The sequence below is a fragment of the Mesocricetus auratus genome, unplaced genomic scaffold (assembly GCF_017639785.1).
Source record: "Mesocricetus auratus isolate SY011 unplaced genomic scaffold, BCM_Maur_2.0 Super-Scaffold_4256, whole genome shotgun sequence".
NCBI lineage: Eukaryota > Metazoa > Chordata > Mammalia > Rodentia > Cricetidae > Mesocricetus > Mesocricetus auratus.
Genome location: NW_024429182.1, coordinates 47,637,215 through 47,663,535, shown reverse-complemented (window position 1 = coordinate 47,663,535; position 26,321 = coordinate 47,637,215). Strand labels below are relative to the sequence as shown.

Here is a 26,321-nt window from a genome sequence, read left to right as displayed (position 1 = left end):
CCTCAAAAAAGAGTTGGAAGGTTTAGTTATATGTTCCTAATTCTAAGAGCCATCCAGTTTCCCATAATATCCTTTTCATCAGAAGATCTTAAACTTCAGCATACATTAGGACTACTTTGGTCACAATTAGAAGCACAGATTCTGGGCCAGTGAGATGGCTTAGCTGGGGAGGGCACTTGCTAACAAGCCTGACAACCTGAATTCCACTTCTGAGATCCTCATAGTGGAGGGAGAGAACTGACCTCCACAGGTTGTTCTCTGACCTCTCCACATATGCACTAGACACATGTACCCTACCCTTGCCCCCACAAACATAATTATAAATACATGTAGTTTTAAAGAGAAATGCATGTTCCCAGGCCTTGCCTCTCACCATCTGAATCTAAGTGTCTAGGAGTGCGACTTGACTCTATGAAGTGCTTCAAGTCTGTGTGGTACAGGTCATGGGCCACACTGTAGAGGACTCCTCTGGAATGACCAGCCCTCAGTTGCTCAGAATTTTCATCATGAAAAGTGGTGGTTTACTTGGGGCAGAGTAGACAGGGCTACTCTACCCCAACTCTCAGTCCTGTTCCTGGAGGCAGAACTTAATCTTGGCATCCCTACAGATGAATCAGGAGATGAAGAGTCTGTCTCACAAACTGACAAGACTGAGCTTCAGAACACCCTCCGAACACTCTCCAGCAAAGTGGAGGACCTGAGCACATGCAATGACTTGATAGCTAAGCATGGCACTGCCTTGCAGCGTTCCCTCAGTGAGCTGGAGTCCCTGAAGCTGCCTGCTGAGAGCAACGAGAAAATCAAACAAGTCAACGAAAGAGCCACACTTTTTAGGATAACATCCAATGCCATGATCAACGTGAGTAAAGATGGTGTACCTCTGGCTTTTTGACACTTCCCCTCTGAAATGTAATGGTTTCCCAACCCCTTGGAACTAACTGGTAAAGCACTGACTATTCTAGGTCTTGCTTCGATGATCAGTGCTTCAGGTTACATTGTCTGTTGCATGGAACGGGACTGGCTGTCCATGTGGGAGGTGCTCTGCTCAAATGGTCAGAAGGACCTTGCAGCGGTCCAGGAGGTAGTAAGGAGCCCAGTGGTGCAGCCTTCTTTCTCTGAGCAGCAGGGCATCTGAGGTGCTATTAGTTCAGTACCTGAACTTCTTTTGTTTTGATTTTGCCTCTTTGCTCTTTTTTCCTAACCTAATCTGTCAGAGCTGAAAGAGCCTCTTGAATCTTTGGCTCTGTTTTTCGCTTCCTTCTTCCTTGGAGTCAGACACTGCATGGCTAAGGCATCCTGCCTGGGAGATGGCGAGCAGGCCTGGCTCAAGCACTGCTGAGAACTTGTAGTACTAATTCAGAGTACTCCACTCAGGCATTAGAGATTGTGGGCAAATACAAAGAAAGCATCGTGGGCCTTGCTGATATATTGCTAGGTATGAAAGGAGTACCAGGTTTTACAATGCTGTTTTTCCTCTCCTGGTAACTGATTCTCACCTGACAGGTTGTTTTAACTCCCATGCACATAAAGACGCTAAAGGACATTTCCGTAAGTGAGCTGAATATTCCGTGAGAAATGGTTTTGTAGAGCTTCTCTCCCCATCTAATTAAATGGGTAAAGTTACCTCACAAGTGCCAGATTTCCCTTGTTTAGGAAGTGATTGTGAGAAGAGCTAGTTTAGTTCCTGTGGTGCCTGAAGATCAAAGACCTTTTCCTTCGATGAAAGGGAAATTTCATTTTCTTATTGTGTTTATTTGTTACTTGATGGCAGTTGTGTTAACCTTTTTTTAAGTGTTGAACACCTGCCGGGCTCTGATTTATCCCAGCCAGAAAAAAGACAAATTAGTGTTTCCTCTTAGGAATTTCAGGAAGGTTAGTCACCTCCTAGGAGCACTCAGCAGGTCAGTGCTGATGCAGGCATTCAGTGGCCAGGAAGCCTGGTAATCACACAAACTGACATCCATGGTAAATCTGTAGACTTACATTTTGTGGTTTGTTTGTATGGCTGTTTACCCTGTATGTCTGTATGCCTATGTATGTATGTATGTATGTATGTATGTATGTATGTATGTATGTATGTGCCTGTGGAGGCCAGAAGAGGGCATCAGATCCCTGGGATTGGAGTTATTGGTGTCCACAAGCCACCATATGGGTGCTGGGAAATGAATCCAGGTCCTCTGCAAGAGCAGCCAGTGCTCTTAACCCCTGATCCATCTTCCCAATCCCAAGTATGTATACTGTTTAGTTAAAAAAAAAAGCTACAAATATCACAGTCACCTAAGAATGATGGCTAATTGTTATCAACATCAGGTGAACACTCAACTATCTGACCGTCTTTTTTAGTTTCTTTATTCTAATATGAAATTTTTTTTCCAAATAAGCAACCCTGCTTTATAGAACCAAAGCCTTGCCTTAGCCTTTTCTCTTGGAAATTGTTCATCTTTGTTCTTTGGGGAATTATTCATCCTCAAGTTCTAGATTATGTCAGGAATGGTCTCTTAGAAGTCAGAACTAAACTTTCAGAAGGGAAGTGTAGCTCCGTGGGAGAATATTTGCCTAGCAAGCTCCAGGCCTTGGGTTCTACCCTCAGCCCAACACACACTGAGCCATCCAAAAGCTTGGTAGAAATAAGCTGTTCTTACCGGGCGTTGGTGGCGCATGCCTTTAATCCCAGCACCCAGGAGGCAGAGGCAGGCGGATCTCTGTGAGTCAAGACCAACCTGGTCTACCCAGAGAGTTCCAGGACAGCCTCCAAAGCTACATAGAGAAACCCTGTCTTGAAAAACAAAAAAAAAGAAAGAAAGAGAGAAAGAAGCTGTTCTCTCCCTCTTTGCTTTCTTGTCCACTGTCTGTGTCCCTGTTATCTGGTTGTTGCCTGAAATGCACTTTTTATCCTGTGTTATCTGTTTATCTTTCAGGTGATAATAGCAAGGCTTTAAATGCAATCTGCATATTAAAAACAAACCAGGTATGGTGACACATGCCTGTTAATCTTAGTACTCTGGAGACTTAGGCAGGAGGAACAAGATTTCAAAGCCAGTCTGAGCAGCTATGTGCCGTTACAGAATAGGCATAGGCAGCACATCGGAGGGGTTCAGTATGTACTAGGAAAGTTAAAGAAGCTAGCACGGCATCTAAATGCTGAAGGATAATGCAAATTTTCCTAGAAAGAAGGCAATATAGACTTGGAACTTGAACTCCAGCTGTGTCCTCCACTGTCTGCATAACCCAGGGAAACCTATCTGTTCTGTGACATCTGTTTGTTATCTGTGAATGCTTTGATACTATATCTTTCACGGTGTTATTGAAAGACTTTTGGTAATACATTTGAAATGCTCGGTGAGTGCCTGGAGGTACAACTGTCTCTTCATAATTTTTTATTTTAACTTTTGAGACAAGGTCTCTCTGTAGCTCTAGCTGTCCTGGAACTTACTATGTAGACCAGGCTGGCCTCAGACTCACAGAAGTCTGTTTGCCTCTGCCTCTCTACTGCTGAGATTAATGGCAGGCACCGCCATGCCCAGTGATTCTTGCTAAATTTTAATTATTGTCAGTATTACTAACAGAGAATAAGGGAGAGGAATTGATGAGAGTAGTGGTGTGTGGCATATGTGGGCCTGTTCTCAGAGTCTGGGAACTGCTGGTGACTGGCAGAGCAGGGAAGTAGCTGGAGGTGAGGCTTGAGTGGAGGTTAGGGGCAGTGCAGACTTAAAACCGATGGGCTTGTGGTCAGCTGCGAGAAGAGTTTGAGGCCAGTCTTGAGGCAAGCAAGCAGGGCTCCTGCCTCACTGAATGCTTACTGTGAGCCAGTGTCGTTCTAAATGCTCTGTGTAAAGAGTGACAGCTCTGAGGTGGTCTCTGTTGGCAGTCTTTGTTTACAGACAGTGAATGTGAGGCCCAGAGGAGTTCTGTAAGTAACTAGATGGCAGGAAAGAGCTGTGATTTGAGGCCAGCCATCCCAATCCCAGATCTGTGCTCCCCCGCTTCTGCTATGGAGGAATGGAAAGAGATTACAGACTCCAGAATAGTAAAGGGAGTCACTAGGACTTGATATTTGGATCTGAAGAAGGAAGCAAAACTGAAAGAGAGACACCATAGGGTCAGACAGCTTGAAGGGCTTTGGAGCTGCTCTGTGATGGAGAAATTCAAAGAGAGAAACAAGAGGCAGCAAGAGAATGTGGTGAATCAAGCGTGAGACCCACTGATTTTGAAGTTACTTTGAGCCATTGAATAGGCACTTGGATATTCTGGTCTGAACTCAGAGAGTCTGATTTGGAATCACTGATTTAGTAGCCATTGGTGGACCTGTAGGCAATTGTTGAAACCATGGGAGCAGACATTCTAATAGAACCTTTTAGTTTCTCTGTAATAGGGAATACACTTTGAAGCTTACATTGGTTCCTTCCTTCATTTATTTATTAAGCAAACTCATAGGCTCCTGCTGTGTGTTAGGAGCTGGAGACCTGTATATGAATAAGCTGTAAAATGTGTTTTAAAGTTGCTTGTGATCCCTCTGGAGAGATAGAAACTCAGTCATGATACTGCTGTACACGGGTTAGGTGGAAGTATGCTGAAACTGGTAAGGAGATAAAAGCAACTGGCTGCTTAGGAGTGTGGGTGTCACAGAAGCATTGTTTCTCTATAGGTCCTTCCCTTTCTTATAGAAAGGGGAGACGGAAGAGCCATGCAGGCAGACTGAGTAGCATATACCTAAGTAGTTAGGACTGGGAAAAAGCTGTGTGTCCAAGAAATGGTGAGTTCAGTGTGCCTGTGTTGTACAGTACAGAGGTAATAGCAACTGGGAGAGGAGGATTCAGGTGGTTGGTGGCCATACCTGGGAGGGCTGTTTGTGTTGTAACAGTAATTAGGATTTGATCCTTGCCATGAAGAGCCAGCAAAGGGACTGAGATAATCAGATGGGGTGGGGGGGGGTGTTGTTTTTCTCTATATCTTTGATTCTTCAAGTAGTGTTCTAAAAAGATCAGTTGTTTCCTAAATGACTAAAATACAAGCAAAGCCAAGTTACCCTGTCTCTAGTTTGAGTCAGTGCAGATTCTGTTCTCAGTGTCTCAGTCCTCAGCTTTGGGTTATGTGAACTTAGTTGGCTTATTGAAAGCAGTTGTCATTTACTTTTTCTTTCAGCCAGTAGATCTCAGGTGCAGTTCACACGCCCGCCCTTTGTGCTGCTGCCACAAATGCCTTGTCTGGGTTTGCTGCTCACTTGGTATTTGCTTGATCCTCGTGACCAGGAAAATAGGAGAACTATGACAACGGTGTTCACTCTTTCCCAAGTCTGACCTTGATTGCAGCACAGAGCTGGTTGTCCCTGATACTGTGAAATAGCAGGAAGTATTTAATTGTCATATGCCTTCTCATGTTCCCAGAATAAGGTTGCTTCGTGGGGAGTCTGACTAATTGAAGTGACATAACCCGAATACTTTCTCTGTACAGGCCTGCAGAGATTTCCTCATGTTAGCCCAGACTCATAGTAAAAAGTGGCAGAAGTCACTACAGTATGAAAGAGACCAGCGGATCCGACTGGAAGAGACTCTTGAGCAGCTAGCGAAGCAGCACAATCATCTGGAGAGAGCCTTTCGGGGAGCCACGGTGCTGCCGGCTAACACTCCCGGCAGTGCTGGCTCTGGTAAAGGTGAGAAGAAACTTAGCTCTTACATAGTGTTTTGATATGACCCAGGCGGTTTCTGCAGTTGACCGAAGAAATTCTCCACAATTGGTGGCTCATGTGAGATGCATTTGGAGCTGTTGGTTTCTTTTGGCTTTTCTGCAGCTTTCTACCATTGTTGCCATGTTTGTGATCAGTATTTAAAAGAACCCACTGTGCCAGGCATTGGTAAATGTAACCACAGAAAACAAATGAGGCTTTTTTCTTGTAGATCAGTGCTGTTCTGGAAAAGGAGACATGAGTGATGAAGATGATGAGAATGAATTTTTTGATGCACCAGAGATTATCACCATGCCTGAAAATTTGGGCCACAAGTAAGTTGTTCTTGACTGTTGAAGAAAATGAACATGTGTATTTATATGATGAGACTCTTTCCCAAGAGAATCTGAGCTAGTGATAGTTGCTAAGATGTGGGTTTTCTTTGTGTGGAAAACTGTTAGCACTTACACACTGAATTCTCCAGAGACCCCAAATTCTAAGTGTGGGCAGATATTTGGCATTGTGCTTTATAAAGAACTGATGAGGCCCAAACTTTAGTTCTGGTCTTTGTTCTAATTCTCCTCTGTTTTTCATCCATGAAGACGTACTGGTAGCAATATCAGTGGAGCCAGCAGTGACATCAGCCTTGATGAACAGGTAACTCATATTTGGAAATTGTCAGAGTCGAGGGACTTTAGTTTTGATTCCCAAGGACTTGTCTGTGAGGCGCCAAAAGAAATAGAAACTCCTGTTGTTTGTTAAGCATGGGGGAAGGGAAGGTTATAGATAGCAGATTTTTTGTTCTTTGTGGCTGATTGAATGGCTTTGTTTTTGCTTCTAGTACAAGCATCAGCTGGAGGAGACCAAGAAGGAAAAGAGAACCAGAATACCGTATAAGCCCAACTACAGCCTCAACTTGTGGAGCATCATGAAGAACTGCATTGGAAAAGAGCTCTCTAAGATTCCAATGCCGGTGAGGTCCTCAGATACCCAGAGTGGTCTACTCTCCACCTCAGTGGCACTCTGTAGCAGTTTTAAGCATGGTCTTTATTACCTTGCTAGTCATCCACCATCCCTTTAAGTCAGCCTGGCTACGGATCTGGTATGTTTCCAGATCATCTAGAGTCAGTTGCTTATGTTTGATAACATTTATGAGCAATTTCTGTGGCAGGTAGGCAGGTAGGCAGGCATGAGGCATGCACTGATAACAGCATTGCTACTGTCTTCAAGAAACAGATAGTGGAAGCCAGGCGTTTGTGGCGCACGCCTTTAATCCCAGCACTCGAGAGGCAGAGGCAGGTTGATCTCTGTGAGTTCCAGACCATCCTGGTCTACAGAGCGAGTTCCAAGAGAGCCTCCAAAACAATACAGAAGAAACCCTGTCTTGAAAAACCAAAAAAAAAAAAAAAGAAGAAGAAGAAGAAGAAGAAGAAGCAGATAGTGGGAATGAGGAGATGGCTTAGTCAGTAAAAGTACTTCCATGTAAGCACAAGGACATAAAAAGTCAGGTATGACAACTGTTATTATCACCATCATTACCTGGTGTCATGGTTTCCTAAAGAGAAAACAAGTGACTTAAAAATTTAATAAAAAAAAAAGTCAGGTATGGTGACATCGATGTCTTCCTTGTATGCCATGCATTCACTACACACATATACAACTACCACTCCCAAATTAAAAGACTGTAGTGGCAGGGTGTGGTAATTCATGCCTGTTAATACCAGCACTGGGAGGAATGACAGGAGTTTGAGATTAGCCTAGGCTACATAGTTTCTTGCCAACCTGGGTTAAAGTGTGAGACTTTGTCTCAACACACAGATACCAAAACAAAACATACATAGATTAAAAGTCAAGGAAACAGATGGGCGATGTGTTTCCTCTTTTAGTGTTAGGGTAAGTCCTATACAAAGGAAATACAGAACTAGAAGTAGTTTATTAAGCCTAGAAGATGAGGACCATCTCCATGATGAAGATGGATATTGGAACTGGGCATGGTAGTGCACACCTATGATCCCAACACTTGGGGCGTAGAGGCAGGAAGAGCAGGAGTTCAGAGTCAGCCTTGACTACTGATCAAGTTCAAGGACAGCCTGAGCTACTTGAGACCTTGTCTCAGAAATAAGCAGAGATGGGATTTGAGATGACCTCCCTTCTCTAACTACACTTCTCCTGTCTGTCCATATTCTTGTCAAAGGGATCTTAAAACTGAAAGTGTGATCATGTCAGTTCTCAGCCCACCATCTTTTAGTGAATCATTACTGCCTTAACTATAATCTGGTTCCTTGGTGGGCTGTGTGCTTTCTCCTGATGGGCAGATCTCTGTTGTGAAGAGTAGAGTCAGGATAGCCTTCAGGTGTTCAGGCATCTTGCCTCTTCCCTTAGGGCGTCCACACACATTGCTCTTTATGATTGAACTGTGTTTATTTGCCCACTAACCCATGGCCCTTTGCTGTGTTGAAGGATTTTGCTATGGTGTCTCTTGAATAAACCTCTAGCATATCTATCAGGGTGAGATGTTGATCCCTTGTGCCTGACCTCCATTGTTTGTGTCTGGCAGTGTTCTGCTTGCTTATTTATTGTACAAGTGTTTACTGAGTATTTCCAATTTGTATATGCAATGTCTGTATGCCTCTTAGACAGATGTTCAGTTTATAGAAAGAAATTCCAAACTACATTAATTTGAATCAGAGGTCAGCAAACTAAGGCCCTGGGGCCAAATCTGTCTGCCATCTAAACAGCCATAAGCCATGATTTTTTTAAAATAAGTGGTTGGGGAAAAAAATCTAAAGGAATGTTAATGTCCACAAATAAAGCTTTGTGGGGACAGAGATTCTCAATCATTTATTTCTGTTTGTGGTTGCTGTCTTGCTGTAGCAGCAGTGTTGAATGACCACCTGGTCCTGAAGGTGTAAATATTTACTGTGTAACTCCTTACAGAAAAACAAACAAAAAACAAAAACAAAACAAACAAAAAACTGGCACCTGCCTTAAACAAATGTTGGCTTAACACATTCTTCTTTTGGAATCCAGAAGTAGGTTGTCCCAGGCTGAATAACTACAGTGTCAGGACCAAGATTCTTTCTGTTTTGTGACCCTCTGCTTACAATTAAGTGCCTTAATTCATAGATGTTTATTGGTTCTTTGAGCCATCAGGGGATACTCCTTAGTCAGCTGGAAGATGGAAAAATAAGAGCAGGCTGTGCCTTTTAAGGGCACTTCCTAGAAATTGCATAATCCATTAATCTCTTGAATCTCTGTGGTCACAACTTACTTATTTGACCATAGCTTCCTAGAGAAAAGTCTAAAAATGAAGACTTAGGGTCTGGGAACTGCATGTTCTGTCCTTGGCAGGTACTTGGAAGCAGAAATAAAATGTCCTTCTCAGACTCTTGGTACATAGCTCGTACCTCTTCATAAACTGCTTCTCATAGGTAGGAACTGTATTGTTGCTATGTATATCCTTGATGCTTGGCATGGACATTCAGCAAATATTGAAGTAATCAATTAATTGAGCCAAGAAAACAAATAGGTTTTTACATACTTGTGGTTTTTTGTTTTGTTTTGGTTTTTGGTTTTTCAAGACAGAGTTCCTGTGTAACAGCTCTGGCTGTCCTGGAACTAGCTCTTGTAGACCAGGCTGGTCTCTAACTCACAGAGATCCACCTGCCTCTGCCTCCCCAGTGCTGGAATTAAAGGTGTGCACCACTACCACCCAGCTTACATACATATTTAAGCTTTACTTTTTAAAGGGAATGATTCCTAAGAGTGAGAATATAGCTCAGTGATAAGATGCTTGCCTCTCATGTTTAAGGCCCTACATTCCATCTCCAGTACTACAAAATAATAATAATAGTAATGGTGGGATAGTAATAGTAGTAGTAATAGCTAGGCAGTAGTGGCACATACCTTTATTCCCAGCACTTGGGAGGCAGAGGCAAGTGGATTTCTGTGAGTTTGAGGCCAGCCTGGTCTACAAAGCAAGTTCCAGGACAGCCAGAGCTGTTACACAGGAACTCTGTCTCAAAAACCAAACAAAAAATTAGTAGTAGTAATTAAAATAAAATGAAGGTTAACCCAAGAAAAAGGATCTTAATTAGCATATATTGGAGAAACCTCCAAATAATTGGTATCTGGAAAATAGAGGAGGACCCATTTGCTTGAGCATTGAGCACCTTATAGGAATTAGTAGACAGGTGGACTGGAAAGGCAGTCACTGTCTCAGATTGTAGATCCTACTTATAAACAGCTTCTGGGCTAGGTGACCTCTGTGTCTTCTGTCCTTATTGACATGGCCATTAGGAATGTGCAGTCCTGTATCTGCCTCCAGACCAATCATCTTCTCAGGCACCATTCTGCCACAGGAAAACTAAAGCTAGTGAGGCCGTGGTTTTTAGAACTTCTGTGCCTGCTGGCATCTGCCTGGGCACTGCCAGTATAAGACACAAGTGGGAGATCTTCTGGCAGCACCTGTGTGACTCTAGTTTTCATTAGACAGTCCTCCCTGAGCTCCTCAAAGTGTTAAGCTTCTGCCATGTCCTCTCAACCTCCGAGGTGCAGTGTTGTCTCTGTTTTTCTTTGTCGCTGGCTCATGGCTGTCTGGTGTTGCTAATCTCTGTATTTTGTGGCTAGCTAACTCTAATTGGCAGTGAGTGATGTCCTTGCTTCCTTCTGCTTGTTTGTGTTTGACCTCCAAGTGATAAAATGACCATTATGTAGAGCTTGGCACTTTCAGAGAAGCTGAGGTTCTTGGAACATTTATTAGAAGGTGGGATATATATAAATGAAAAGTAGTGACAGACTAGTGATGTTTGGACTCTGGTCCAGGTTCTGTTCTGTGTCTGGTAGCCACCAGTAGGACACAGTTTGTCGTGATTGTCCACTGAACATGTGAAAGGTTTCTTTCACTCTCCCTGAAGTGTCGCCACCTCCCTGCTGTAGTAAGGGCTTGGGTCTCACTGTCACGCTGGCCACTGTGCCACATTCAGGCATCTCCTGTAGTGTGGGCTTCTCTGGAGGCTGAGGCAAGACTGTCACAGGAGGGGAGGGGGGACTGGAATTCGCTCTGTATACCAGACTTGCCTCAAATTCACAGAGGCCCACCTGCCTCTGCCTCCTGAGTGCTGGGATTAAAGGCGTGCGTCACCACCACCCATTGATTAATTTTATTTAATTACATATATGTGTGTGAATATGTGCTTATGAGTTCAAGTGGCTGAAAGACAGTCATATGATTCCCTAGAACAGGAGTTACAGATGGTTGTGAACCGCTGAGCTCTTGGGAGGTGCCAGTCTCCCTCACCCCCACCCCCGATGTTGGGGTTACAAACATGTGCAGCCATGCCTGGCTTTTTTTTAATGTAGGTAGTAGGTAGTGGGGATTCAAACTCAGGTCATCAGGCTTTCAGAGTAAGAGCTCCTACCCACTAAGCCCAGCCCCTAGAGCAAATTTTATTTCTTTGTTTGTTGTAATACATGGGTCTCTATTAAGTAGCTCTTGCTGTTCTGGAACTCATTATGTAGACCAGGGTGGCCTCAGACTCAAGAGATCCACCTGCCACTGCCTCTCTATGTGCTGGGTAAAGGTATGTGCCACCAAACTTGGCCTTAGAATAAATTTCGTTGTAGCTTTGGAGCCTGTCCTGGAACTTGCTCTGTAGACCAGGCTGACCTCAACCTCACAGATCTACCTGCCTCTGCCTCCCGAGTGCTGGGATTGAAGGCATGTGCCACCACTGCCTTGCCCAAAATAAACTTTAAATTAGCAAAATTATTTAAAATTTTAAAGTTACCTTAGAAAGTAGCTTATTTTCTTGAAGGAGAAGCAGTGTGAGCAGTGTCTATTGTTCATTTCACCAAGTGGGAAGATTGGGCTCTGGTACACATAGCACTCAGATTCAGATAGTGTTTGTGTAATGAAATGTGCACATTGCCCTAGCAGAAGTGCTTCCTCATTCCCTGCACCCATCTCCACCCACTTGTGTCATCTAGTGATTGGGTGCTGTAAATCGGCTGTAAAATTTGAAAAGTGAGAGCATGCCCTGCTTCTTCTCAGCCCTAGCTGCAGAAGTCTGTGTCTGGTTGACACTGTCCTTAGAAGTCAGCTCCTGACCAAGACTCAGCAAGCGACTAGTCCAGGGTAGAAGCTGACTTTGGCAATGCAATCATTTCGGTGGTCAAGACACCCCTGTACTTATAATTTACCACCCTTCGCTTAACCTCCCAAAATGTTCAGTATCCAACTTCCTCTCCAGGTGCACTTCTGAAATTTTTCATTCCTTTAATAATTAGTTTGCTCAGTTACTATCTGATGATGTCTCCTATGGTCAGTCACTCCTGCCTGTTGTGGGATCTGCAGTGCTGTATAGATGAGACACGTTTTCCATCTCAAAGAGCTTATAGTTACTAAAATGACTGGAAGCAGTGATTTCTGCCACTCACTGACATGGACGCTAACAAAGAATGGGTCACCTGAAGACTAATTCAAGAGCTACAACTTCTTTTCTCTTTATTACCTTAGCATCTTCCTCTAGCTATCTCCTGTGAATGTCTGGGAAGAGACTTTAGATCTGGTCTCTTCCTTACAGGTAAACTTTAATGAGCCCTTGTCCATGCTTCAGCGCCTTACTGAAGATCTGGAATACCATGAGCTATTAGATCGAGCTGCAAAATGTGAGAACTCTCTAGAACAGCTCTGCTATGTTGCAGCCTTCACCGTTTCCTCCTATTCCACTACTGTCTTCCGAACCAGCAAGCCATTCAACCCTCTTCTTGGGGAAACCTTCGAGCTGGACCGACTGGAGGAGAATGGGTATCGATCCCTCTGTGAGCAGGTAAAGAGGCCAGGCCAGTATCATTTTTCCTTCCTTGTGATGGGGTAGTTTTTGAAGAAGCCAGTCTCAGTCAGCCCAGTCTGTCTTCTTTTTCATCAGAGTTCAACACACCGGGCCTGTCAGTCACTGTTGTGGATGTAAAAATATCATGGGAGACTCTTGGGTGTTTACCACCAATTAATAGGCCATATCTTTCTCTTCTCCAGTCTTCTTTCTTAATTCAAACCTGATTTCTTCAAGGTGAGTCATCATCCCCCTGCTGCTGCGCACCATGCTGAATCCAAAAATGGCTGGACATTGCGTCAGGAAATCAAAATCACCAGCAAGTTTCGAGGCAAATACCTCTCCATTATGCCCCTTGGTAAGGCCGCCATGTTTATTCCAGTGAAGGTGCTCTGGCAGAATGGAGGAGACCACTGGTTCGGGCATCAAGGGATTGGGAGCTCTGATTCAGGCACCAACATCACTAGCTAGCAATCTTTTTTGTTGTTGTTGTTTTTGTTTTGGTTTTCCGAGACAGGGTCTCTCTGTGGCTTTGGAGGCTGTCCTGGAACTCACTCTGTAGACCAGGCTGGCCTCGAACTCACAGAGATCCACCTGCCTCTGCCTCCCGAGTGCTGGGATTAAAGGCGTGCGCCACCAACGCCCGGCTGAGGACAGGCTTTTTAAAGACCCATCCTGCATAAATTCTTTGTCTCTTTAGTATATTTACTTTTTGTCTATAAGTGCTACTTTAGAATATGAATTCTAGCATGCCTTTAAAACTTTTTCTAATGGTGTTTCCTCATTACTCTAGTTCCATCTGTACATAGAAGATTTAGGATTACAAGATTAGGTTTCTTGGCTAGTTTTTTGCCTATGATCCTCTCTCTGCTTGATGGTTTAGGTGTCGTTTATGTAATAACTGAATCCTAGGTAAGATGAAACTTTGTTTTATTGGATTACAAGTTATTTTTGTGTCAGGACCAAAAAAATGAAGCCTAGGAGTAGGAACCCTGACTTGCAGAGTTGGAAGCATGCAAGATCTTTGCAGCTGCTACCATTCCTCACTTTGCGCTAATTTTCTTGCAAATATATATACGTACATACGTGTGTGTGTGTGTGTCTGTGTCTGTGTGTGTGTGTAGTTTTTAAGATTTATTTTTGCTGGGCGAGGTGGCACATGCCTTTATTAGCACTAGGGAGGCAGAGTTAGGTGGATTTCTGTGAGTACAAAGCAAGTTCCAGGACAGCCAGGGCTATTGCACAGAGAAACTCTGGTAAGATTTATTTTTACTAGCCGGGCGTTGGTGGCGCACGCCTTTAATCCCAGCACTTGGGAGGCAGAAGCAGGTGGATCTCTGTGAGTTCGAGGCCAGCCTGGTCTACAGAGTGAGTTCCAGGACAGTCTCCAAAACAATACAGAGAAACCCTGTCTTGAAAAACCAAAAAAAAAAAAAAAAAGATTTATTTTTACTATTTTTAATTTGTGTGTGTTTACATGTGAATATGTACATATGAATTCAGTGCAATTCCACAGAAGCCAGAGGCATCAGATGCCCTGGAGGTGGGTTAGAGACATTTGTAAACTACCAGATATTCATGCTGGCAGTCAAACTTGGATCCTCTGGAAGAGCATTTAGCCACAGAGTCATTTCTCCAGCCCCTGGAAATTGTATTTTTATGCTTTATAATCTCATTACATAACTTTATGTTGTTTACTTGTATGGATATTTTATAAGAACAAAGTTAGATACTATCTTTAATACATAGCTGACTTCACTGGTCTCTTAATTTCTTGTTTTTGTTTTTGTTGTTGTTTTGTTTTATTTTGTTTTTCAAGACAAGGTTTCTCTGTGTAACAGCCCTAGCACTTTGTAGACCAGGCTGGTCTCGAGCTCACAGAGTGGTTGCCTCTGCCTCTCGAGTGCTGGGATCACAGGTGTGCGCCAACACCTCCTGGCATCTCTTAGTTTCTTAATGTGGATTAAAGTTACCCACTAGTGTCCTTTTAGAGTTTCTTAGAAGACTGATTATTTCAATCTTATTGATCTAGGAATGACTCTGAGTTCTTGCTTATGCCGGATAGTTTTGCTGATTATAGAGTTCTTCCTTTAATAGTCTTCTCAGCATCTTGAATAGGTTATTCTATTCTCTTTTGGCCTCCTGTATCCTTTTTTCCCTCAAATATTTTATAATTTTTTACACACACAAGCATTTCATGCATATTAAGTGTGTAATTCAGTGCTGTTTACTACATTCATAATGGTATATGAACACTATTAACCATCTGACTCCAAGATACTTCTTATTTATTTATTTATTTATTTATTTATTTATTTATTTATTTATTTATTGGTTTTTACAAGACAGGGTTTCTCTGTATTGTTTTTGGAGGCTATTGGTCCAGCCCGGCCTCAAACTCACAGAGATCCGCCTGCCTCTGCCTCCCGAGTGCTGGGGTTAAAGTCGTGCGCCACCACCGCCCGGCCAAGATACTTCATTTTGTTCAGCTGAAATTCTCCACCCAGTAAATAGTAACTGCTTGTTTGGTCCTTCCTCCAGACTCAGAAAACCATTGCTCTACTTTCTGTCTGTATAGTTTTGACAGATCTGTGACTTAAACGTATTTGTCATTTTGTGACTGTTTTATTTCATTTCAGGGTCTTTTTCTTCTGTGTTCAATGTTTCTCTCTCTCCTCTCTCTCTCTTTCCCTCTCCCTCTCTCTCTCCTCCTCTCCTCCCCCCTTGTCTCTTCAGGGTTTCTTTGTGTAACAGCCCTGGCTGGAATTTGCTCTATAGACCAGAGTGGCCTCGAACTCACAGAGATCCGCCTGCCTATGCCTCTTAAGTGCTGGGATTAAAGGTGTACACTGCCAACGCCTGGCTAGGATTTCTCTTTTTAAGCTATTGCCATTACATTGTACACATACACACAATACGTTTTTTTTTTTTTTTAATCTGTCTACCTGTTGATGGTTATAGGTTGCTTCCATGTTTTAACTATTGCATATAAGTTCTTCTGTGAAGCTGAATGTAAATAGCTCTGAGAGTCCTTGCTTTCTATTCTTTTGAGTATATACCAGTAGTAAAATTGCTGGATCACATGGTAATTCTCTTTCTAATGTTTTAAGAAATTCCACATTTTTCCACAGTGTGACTCTATCATTTTATATCCCTCCAAATGGTGTACCAAGGCTGTAGTTATCCCATGTCCTTGTTCATTCATCCTAACCCTAACCCTAACCTTGTTGCTCATTCATTCATTCATGTATTCCTCAATAGTATCTACACTGATTGTTGTGAAGTACTTCTCATGTGCTTTTAGTTTAACAGTGGTGTGGAATATGTTTTTGTGTGCTTTTTAATGATTTGTGTATTTACTTTAGAGCAGTCTAAGTCTTTTGCCAGTTGTTTAGGATTTTTGTTGTTGGCTTTTTTTTTTTTTTTTTTTTTTTTTGAGATTTTGTAGCTCTGGCTGTCTGGATCTGAAAATGCAGCCAGTCTGGCCTGGACCTTATTGAGATGCTCTACCTCTGGATGCTGGGATGAAAGATGTGCACCACTATGCCTAGGCCTTTTAACGGTTTTTATTATATTCTCTTTTTTAGAGAGGTATCTCTGGTTGGTGTGGAACTGTCTTCTGAGTGCTGGGATAAAATCGTGTGCCACCACACCTTGCCCCTGTTGCCAGATTTTAAATTGAGTTTTGTTTAGTTTAAGGAGTTTTATATGTGGCCAGGCGTTGGTGGCGCACGCCTTTAATCCCAGCACTCGGGAGGCAGAGGCAGGCAGATCTCTCTGAGTTCGAGGCCAGCCTGGTCTACAGAGCGAGTTCCAGGACAGCCTCCAAAGCCACAGAGAAACCCTGTCTCGAAAAACCAAAAAAAAATAAAAAATAAAAAAGGAGCTTTATATGTGATCTGGATATCATTCCCTTATCCAAAGGAAGGAGGGAGGGAGGAGAAGGGAAGGAAAAGAGAGAGAGAGAGGGTGGGGGAGGATTTACAGGTCAGGCAGTGGTGGCACATGCCTTTAATCCCAGCACTGGGTAGAGGCAGGCTGATTTCTTTTTTTACACTTTTTATTATATATTTAAATTAGGAACAAGCTTGTTTCCCATGTTAGTCCCAGCTCCCCCTCCCTCCCCTCCGCGACCACTACCCCCAATAGCCCCCCAGCCCCCCACCTAATCCCCACTCCATTCCCCAGGAAGGGTAAGGCCCTCCATGGGGAATCTCTAGAGTCTGTCATTTTGTTCCGGGAAGGCCCCAGGCCCTCCCCAAAGTGTCCAGATTGAGAAAGCATCCCTCATTGTGGGATGGGTCCCCAAAGTCCATTTATGTGCCAGGGATAAATACTGATCTACTACCCAAAAACCACATAGATTACCTGAGTCTCCTCACTGACACCCACATTCAGGGGGTCTGGATCAGTCCCATGTTGGCTTCTCAGCTATCAGTCTGGGGTCCAAGAGCTCCCCCTTGTTCAGGTCAGCTGTTTCTCTGGGTTTCACCAGCCCAGTCTTGACCCCTTTGCTCATCACTTCTCCCTCTCTGTCACTGGGTTCCAGGAGTTCAGTTCAGTGTTTAGCTGTGGGTGTCTGCCTCTGCTTCCGTCTGTCACTGGATGGAGGTTCTAGGATGGTATGTAAGACAGTCCTCAAAATCATTATTAGGGAGGGGCATTTAATGTAGTCTCTCCACTACTGCTTGGTTTGCCGGTTGGTGTCATCCTTGTACATCTCTGGAGATCTCACTAGTGCCAGATCTCCCTTCAAACCTAGAATGGCTCCCTCTATTATGGTATCTCTCATCCTGCTCTCTTCTATTCTTCCCCCAATTCAACCTTCCTGCTCCCCCATGTCCTCCTCTCCCTTCTTCTCTCCCTTTCTTTTCCCTGGCTCCCTTTCTCCTATAGATGATAAACCGACCAAAGGAAGTTAAAATATTCATTATAAACATAATCCTGACACTACCTACCCACAGTATTTACAGATTCCATATGTTAAGGGCACAGTTCCCAGCAAGATTGCCCTTGCTTCTGATATATGCCACAAATTTTGGGGTGCTAAACTTCCCATGCTTTGGACCAACAAGTTATAAATTCAAAGGATACCTAAGTTCCCTCAGGTTTGAAAATTGCAAAAAAAAATTCTTTTTCTAGATTTATTTATTTTGTGTGTGTGTTTTGCCTGCATGTGAGTATGTGTACCATGTGTGTTTCTGGTGCCCTCAGAGATCAGAAGATAATGTCAGACAGATTCTCTAGAATTAGGGTTATGGATGCTTGTCAGCCACTATGTAGCTTTTGGGAACCAAACTGGATCCTCTGCAAGGGTAAAAAGTATTCTTAACCACTGAGCCATCTCTTTGACATCATTAGTTTTGAAACTCACTGGAATGACTTGTGGAACTAACTCAGGAAAGTGGTGTACATACAGTATTGACATTCAGAGTACAAATCGGGTCAGTTGGATGAAGAGACTTTGGAGCTGAAGGAAGGACAGGTCTCCATGTACCACTTCCATGACCTCCCACAAAGGAATCAGGGCATGTTACTCTTGAAATTTGTACTCCAGAGATGTTATTGGGGTTTCAATATGTGAGCTTAACTAATTGAATTCCATAAGATTTAATTCAATATCTGACTTCCCTTCTTGAAGGTTAGTAGGTATGATAATAGGTAACTCATAGCCCAAGTTGACAACAACATGGTTGATCTTTTTAGCCTGGCTTGCTCTCATCCTGAATTATTTCATTAACATTAACTATCAGTGATCCACTGAGTAACCTCAGTAGCATAAAGTATCAAACCCACCTAAGCTAATTTCTCTTGAGAAATTACAGCAGTCAAAAGATTCTTTTCCAGTAACCACAGCAAACCTGGACAAATTATTATGCTACATAGGATTGCACATGTAGTGAGTGAAAAACCAGGACTGAGTCCAGTTCAGTTCTGAAGCCCTCTCTTAGCTCTTACTATTAAAGCCCTTAGATAAGTGGTTTGTTTAAGGCCAGCCAGCTAATTACTAATCCTGACTGCCAATACGTGTTCCTTTCTCAATGCCGTTTTATTTTTTTTTGTTTTGTTTTTTCATGATGGGACACATTTGTCTTGGTTCTGTAAATTTTGTATTTGGCATTATAAAATACAACTCCCTAGCTAAGATGCATCAGTTGTCATTATCTGACATCACCTAATCATATTCATGTACTGAAAATCAAGTAAGACAATAGAACATTAAAGTTATACTTTAATTTTTTTAACTTGCTGTTTTCTTTTTAAAGTAAGAAATATTAAAAGGAAAGTCTTATTTCTAGTGTGCATGATGCTGTTTTCCTGATACCTGGCTATACATTTTTGTTTCTAGGTACCATCCACTGCATTTTTCATGCAACTGGGCACCATTACACTTGGAAAAAAGTTACCACAACAGTACACAACATTATTGTGGGCAAGCTGTGGATAGATCAGGTGAGCAAATGTTCCCAAAGTGCCTCTGAACTTGAGAGTACCTCTTCAGGTAATCTTGGTTGTATTTAGGACGCAGTAACTGGTCCCAGACTGTTTTTACTGGATCACCAGTTTCTCCTAAGGATTTTCTCTCAGGCAGTAGTCCTATATCCATATAATTCTATCTACAAATTATTACTTATGAATGACCAAATTTTAAGTTCCATCAATGACTATTGGAACTCTGTTGGGCAGTATAAAGGGATATAAGACACAGTTAGATGACCCCAGCACTTAAAATTTTTGCTATTCATGAAATGTTTATTGCCAACCAGTGTCCTAGTACTATTGTTACAAAGTCAGAGAAGGCCCTCCAGGGATTATTGATCATTGAAGAAATATGACATGTGTAGGTTGAAAAGTATATAACAAAATAGCCTAGTACAGGAGATAAGCTAAGAGACTAGCTAGTTAAGTATTAGCTTTGGGCTAAGACATGCTAAGCAGTCAGAAAAGAGGTAATACTGCCTTCTGACGAAGATATATATTTCATGATAGATAGGGAATTAGACTGAGTCTTTGAAAACTAGAAAGGAGAGAAAAATAAAACGAAGTCTGCAGGAAGATCTATAGAACTTTGAAACTGTAATTTGTGTTAAGCAAAGGAATTCTAGAAGGGTCCTAGTGAGGGACTTGTTCAGGAGGGTAGAATATTACATGTACATTTCAGTACATGTACTGAAGGTCAGATCATGTTACCAATATGTGACACATATAAAGAAATACTATTTGACCTTAATTCCAGCCTGAAATACCATGGTTGTCAGAAGAGTTCCGTAGTGACCCAGGTCTAGCTAGGACTTGTTCTTTAAACAAGGGAGCACTCACATGTAAAATTCATGTTAGTCTTCATAAAACTAATCCATGATTCTTTTCACTTTATAGTCTGGTGAGATTGACATCGTAAATCACAAGACAGGAGACAAGTGTAATCTTAAATTTGTTCCTTATAGCTACTTCTCTCGGGATGTAGCAAGAAAGGTAAGAGAGGTTGAAATGTAAATATTTATCATTTAGTGTGCATCCTTTAGAAGTGCTGGTATGTGTGCATATGGATAGAGGTAGGGAGGTAGAAAGACACATATCCTAAATATGGAGGGGGTCAGAAAAGTAGATGCAAAGAAGAGAGCCAGAAAAGGGACCAAATGCATTGCTGAACCACCTTCTTTTCCTGAGCAGCAATGATAAAGTAAAAGACAAGTTCAGGGACTGGAGAGGTTGATGCTCAGTGGTTGAGAGCACTGACTGTTTTTCCAGAGGACCTGAGTTCAATTCCCATATCAGGTAGTTCACAAATACTTGTAACTTTAGCACCAGGGAATCTGACACCTTCAGATTTCCAAGTACACCTGTGTGTCTCTCTCCCTCTCTCTCTCTTTCTCTCTTTCTCTCTCTCTCATCTCTCACACACACACACAAATAAAAATACTTTTTTTTACTTTAAAAATAAAATACATTTATTTATTTATTTTTATTTTTTTTTATTTTTTTTGGTTTTTCGAGACAGGGTTTCTCTGTGGCTTTGGAGGCTGTCCTGGAACTAGCTCTTGTAGACCAGGCTGGCCTCGAACTCACAGAAATCCGCCTGCCTCTGCCTCCCCAGTGCTGGAATTAAATGCGTGCGCCACCAGCACCCGGCCAAAATAACTTTTTTTAAAAAGCACAGTTGTAGAGTGATTGTGGGAACATGGAGGAAAGGGAGAAGGTGCAGACAGTAGATCACTGTGACATGCAAGGAAAGATGTCTAGTACTGCCACAGGGTGATCATGCCACAGATTCAGATTTTCATGTAGAATGAAGACTAGCTGGGAGTAGTGGCACACACCTTTAATTGCAGCACTCAGGAGGCAGAGGCAGGTGAATACCTGAGTTTGAGGACAGCCTAGTCTACAGAGTGAGTTCTAGGACAGCCATGGTTATACAAAGAAACTCTGTTTCTAAAATAGAAAAAAAAAAATGAAGACTAGTTGGGGATTCAAATGTGTTTGTGAATCTGTGTGATTTCTAGAATAGTTTTAAGTGTCAGCCAGGTTCTTTGCCTTCTTACATCTTTGTGTCGGAAATCCCTGTGCAGTAAGCAGCTTTGATCATAAAACCCATCAATTCATAACTTTTGTTTCAAGTAGTATTTAAAAATCAGCAACAAGAAAACTTGACCAACTCCATAATGTTTATGATAACTGAATTTAGCCAGGACTTACCCTGGGACTTTTTCTAAATTAGTCAGGTAAGCCACCCCACAGTATCATTCTGCTCCAAAGCTGTTCTCTCCATCCTTGTAGGTGACAGGGGAAGTAACAGACCCATCAGGAAAAGTTCACTTTGCCCTCCTGGGGACATGGGATGAGAAAATGGATTGTTTCAAAGTTCAACCAGCCTCTGGGGAAAATGGGGGTGATGCTCGTCAGAGAGGCCACGAAGCAGAAGAAAGTAGGGTCATGTTGTGGAAGAGGAACCCTTTACCGTGAGTATGGCATGGGAGCCTCCTGGGGGCTCTGCTCTTAACTCTGGGGCAGTATGCAGGTGCTGTGCCTGCTTTCTTTGTGGTTATCTGTGGGACACCCCAGGGAGATCAGAACCTTTGCAGAAATTACCAGAGCTTGTACACATGATTGGAATTGAAGTGTGCTTTGTTCCAAGACTCTACCTCACCAAATGTATACCAAAGTGTATTTCTCCTCTCTAAAGTCCATTGAAAACTCTCTTTATAATTTAGTGTTCTATTCTGAGACAGGGTCTCATGTAGAGTCCAGACTGGTCTCATTGTATAGCTCAGGCTCTCTTTGAAGTTCTGATCTGATCCTTCTACTTGTACCTCCAAAGAGCTGGGTTATAGGCATTCACCATCCTGCCCTGTATTCTCACTGCGATTCAGAGCACAACTTTACAAAAGCAGCCAGGGGAGGAAGGTGCTTTCCACCTGCTAACACACAGGACTTTGCCGACAAGTGCAAGCCATTGTCTGCTGTCATCATCTTGTATATGTGTCTACAGAAATAGCCAGATCATCCCAGAAAGAGGTAAAAAAGGAAGCAAAAGAAATAGGAATGAGGCCATTTTGAAGATGTCATTCTTCCTGATAAATATAGATAATTCTGAGTGTAGATACTGCAGTAACTATTAGGTGAAGTGATTCTGGGGAAGGGTGGAGGTGGTGCAGTTTGACTCTCATTTGGTTACCTGATAAGACTTTTGGAGTTTTTCACCTTGTGGGACACTTAGATGCAGGGCAGTATTCCAAGCTGTTGCTCCTTGGGTTGGATTGATCTTACAGCTGCCTTTGCTTTGTCTTGGTTATCTTAGGAAGAACGCAGAAAACATGTACTACTTCTCAGAGCTTGCCCTCACTCTCAACGCCTGGGAAGGGGGCACTGCACCCACAGACAGCCGGTTGCGGCCTGACCAGAGACTGATGGAAAATGGGCGCTGGGATGAAGCAAATGCTGAGAAGCAGCGCCTGGAGGAAAAGCAGAGACTTTCCAGGAAAAGGAGAGAAGCAGAAGCTATGAAAGCCACGGAAGATGGTAACACACCTGTCCCCGTTGTGGTTTCTTGGTGTGTGGCGAGTGCCAGCTCTAACCTAGCTTTTCATTTTCTTCCCGTTTAGGCACACCATATGACCCCTATAAGGCACTGTGGTTTGAGCGTAAGAAGGACCCTGTCACCAAGGAGCTAACCCATGTTTATAGGGGCGAATACTGGGAATGTAAGGAAAAGCAGGACTGGGGCTCTTGCCCAGACATTTTCTGAAGCGGCTGTAACTCAAAGGAAGAGGGTCGATCGGAGAAGACGGCAGAGGATGTGCGGGAAGGCTGGCAGTTGGGACTTTTACCAAGTGCTTTCCTCAAATTTGTCTGTCTTAACCAATCACTTTTTCCAAATCAATCACCAGAAGCAGACACCCGTGGTGGTGATTGGCTGGTTGCCTTAGCTGATTGACGCTGAAATCGACGTAGCAGATATCCATGTTTGTAAGGGAGCGGTTTAGTGGCTGAAAGTTAGTGTTACCTTACATCTGCAAAGGCAAGTAAGTGTTCGTGGTCTTCTCCCTGCCCCCATATAAGATGATGCCATTCACCCTCCCCTTGTAGTGTCCTGCTCAGCCAAGATCTGCATAAGATGTGATTCATGAGCATTTTGGTGCTGTTCAGAGCAAGAACTGATTTTAAAGTTCCTTAAAAAGAAACACAGAAGACTTAACCAGCAGAGGCCTCTTGCACAGGTCTCATGTTAGGAAATGTGCTCACATGTGGGGTTGGTTTAATGAGGCGTCGTGTGTAGATAACTAAGGTTGTGGAGCATCTGCCGGAGAGATTATTCTCTAGGGCTGGAAGACTGAGTTACGTTCTTGGAGATTGTATCTTCACTTGCATACAACACCCTCTGCTGTTTTCTATCTACTTTGACAGCAAGCAGAGGCCTCTTTGGTAGTTGATAAGAAGGTTAGCTATCTTTATGAAGGGGTTTTATGGTCTTCCTCAGGTGGAGAACCTCTGAGAACACAGGCAGGTTGGAAGAAGACTGCTAGCCACTCATACCTTCCCAGTCCTTCCTCATCCCGTCTTTCATTGCCTTTCTGGCTTCTCTCCTGGCACATTACCAGTTTGAATTTGTGTCACAGTCTGGAGCCAAACATTGCCTGACCCATTCTGTGTACTTCAGAATCCGAGAGAAGTTTCTCTTCAGCACACATTTCCGTCATCTTGAAAGTCCCATGGAATGGAGCCACCTCTGGAATAATGTGTTAAATCATCTGTATATTATATATATATATATATATGTATGTAGAGAAAATCTAATTTTTTTTGTTTGTTTTCCTCTTTCCCATGAAGACTCTTGGTTTTTTATATCACCTGTCTCCCTGGGACTCTGGGACGCATGTTACTATGGGTTGATACCCCTCTGCTTTCCATCTTTGAGGGACATTGCAACCCCAACAGGGTCACATGTGACAGTTACTGAACAGGGACGAGGAGGAAGGTTTGTGTCATGGTGACCCACTGCTGCCTCAGCCCTGCTTTCCTGATCACCTGGCTCTTGGAAAGGAAGTCCTAGTCTTTTTCCTGCCTCAGTTTCCTTTCTTAAGAGGAATATGGGTAGAAAGTCAGGAGGGTGATTTCTAGCTTCCTTATATCCCAGCCAGCACAGGATAAATCCCAAAAGAGTTTACTTCCAAGAATGTGAGCTAAGAACCCTGTGCCCTGTGGGAACTGCTGGGCCCTGGCTTCCTTCTTTCATCATTTTTTTCTGTATTCCAGTTTGCTATTCAGAACTGTAACCCTTGTGCAACCCACCCTTGGTTGAGGGTCACAAATTGAGGTGCCTTCCTTATGTACTTTTTGTTAGTGTTTTTGTTTTTGTTCCTTAACTATTGAGCCTCAGCCAGTGTGGGTCCTTGGGGAAAATATCATTCCAGAGGAAGCTATCCCTCCAGGGAAATTGGATTTTACTGGATAATTAGTACTTTTAATCATCCCCCTCCCCCGCACCGGCTCTCTGTCCCTAGATCAAACATGATTAAAGATTGATCACTGGGGAATTTCCTCCTAAGAAAGCTTTCCCCAGTACAAGGGGTTACTCCAGGGAGGCCCATGAAATGGGCACCAACTCTGGAGACTTCGGATTGAATGGAAATTTCCCACAGAACCTCATTACTTTAGCCCCTTCCTCTGTATCTGCACTACATTTCCAGCTTGATTCCCAGATCCCTGCTAACAGAAGAAGCTTAGAAGTCCTGAAGATGGAATAAAGTTACATGAAAGCAAAACAAGACTATATATATTTTCAGTTTTTTTTTGCCTTATTGCTTTTTTTCAAGAAAAAAAACCTACTAAATTAAATAATTTTTAAAAAGCTATATTGTCTGATTTGCTTCTACTCCTACTAGACAGAAAATAGTGGTGGGCAGAGAGAGACCTGGCCAGTGGTAATTTGTTCTGTTTGGGAATTTTATTTTATGTGTATGAGTGTTTTGCCTATGTGTATGTATTTGTACTATGTGCATGTCTGGTGGCTACAGAGGCCAGAAGAATGTGTAGAAAGGTTAGGAACCAAACTGAGACCTCTTGCAAGAGCAGTAAGTGCTCTTAACAACTGAGCCATCTCTCAAGCTCCTAGATTGCAATTCTTCAACATTGTCCAAGTTCATGAGCAGAAGAATAGCTTTAACACCTTACAGTGTGACATTTGTCACTGTCTGAGCTTAGAGAAACATAATTAATAGTTCTGATTCTTAAATAGCTTACAGGTAGAGGGATTACCTAGTGTGTCCCTGCCTGGCCTGGATTTAATGCCCAGCCATGAGAAAAAAATAAATTAAATTTTTTTAAAAAGCTAGTAAAAGTACAATACTCAAAATTCTTAGCCATTTGATGTACAGGTTCAAATCCAGCCTTTGGAACCATAAGCAGTTGTACTTTGTTTGAAAGACCTTCAAAATGAAGTGGCACACTTGTCTTCAGCAATCAGCTGAGACAAATTTCCCAAGCCCAGGAGCTCAAGTCTGGGTGACTTGTGGAGAGCCTATCTCAAACAAATAGAAGGCCTGGAGTGGTGGTGTAGGCAAAAGCAGGGGAGGCAGGAACACTATAAGCTCCAGACCAACCTGAGACACTTAGGTCCTGCCCCAAAAGCAAAAAGACCATTTCCAAGCAATGACAACATTTCACTTTTTCTTCTGCAAGGTCCAGGCACTGGGAGAGGATGAGCATAGTAAGGTATGGGCCGAGAAAGAGTTCCCATTAGAGAATGCACCAAAGGATCCTGCCCATGAGGAGCCCTAAGTACAGAGAGCTGAGAGGAACTCATTCTCTGGGTCACATAACTTTTAAGAGGAAACTATTCAGATCATGCTGGCGATGGGGGAAAAAAAGGCACTCAGAAAAACTAAATCTGTTCAGGCACACGTGGCTGATTGATTAGTCAGGGTTGGAATTCAAAGCTGGGAGTGGCTATGACCTCTATTAGCTATTCTTTGCCTAGGGAGTAAGTAACGGTCTTAAGTGGGGTGGTGGTCTACAGAGCAAGTTCCAAGACAGCCTCCAAAACAATACAGAGAAACCCTGTCTTGAAAAGAAAAAAAACCAGTCTTCACATGTGACTCTTTGTGGCTGTGTCACATACTGCCACTGAAGTGCTTGGCTGTCTGTACAGACTCATAAGGCTAGTGCCATTTCTTTTAAGGCTCTGCCCCAAGGAACATCCTAAAAATTCAACCTCCAGGACTCTGAACTTTTCAGATTCATGTCAAGAAAACTAGCTGTGTTGTCATCGATTGTTTTTGTACCAGGTTCTTTGAGAAACCACTTATCTGTTTAATTTGCCTGATTGCGAT

At 42.9% G+C, this 26,321-nt stretch overlaps 1 protein-coding gene across 1 annotated transcript in view; it reads left to right on the top strand.

The window, feature by feature from the left end:
* Positions 1–24,845, top strand: part of LOC101823323 (oxysterol binding protein) — a 31,789-nt gene extending 6,944 nt beyond the window's left edge. Inside the window, exons 3-14 of the mRNA XM_040747068.1 lie at positions 609–859; positions 5,452–5,650; positions 5,895–5,997; positions 6,265–6,319; positions 6,504–6,635; positions 12,247–12,492; positions 12,733–12,853; positions 18,845–18,948; positions 19,873–19,968; positions 21,271–21,452; positions 22,292–22,512; positions 22,596–24,845. Coding sequence (XP_040603002.1) covers positions 609–859; positions 5,452–5,650; positions 5,895–5,997; positions 6,265–6,319; positions 6,504–6,635; positions 12,247–12,492; positions 12,733–12,853; positions 18,845–18,948; positions 19,873–19,968; positions 21,271–21,452; positions 22,292–22,512; positions 22,596–22,738 — 1,853 coding nt within the window. The 3' untranslated portion in view covers positions 22,739–24,845. The remainder of the gene's footprint in view (positions 1–608; positions 860–5,451; positions 5,651–5,894; positions 5,998–6,264; positions 6,320–6,503; positions 6,636–12,246; positions 12,493–12,732; positions 12,854–18,844; positions 18,949–19,872; positions 19,969–21,270; positions 21,453–22,291; positions 22,513–22,595) is intronic.
* The last annotated feature ends 1,476 nt before the right edge of the window (positions 24,846–26,321 follow it).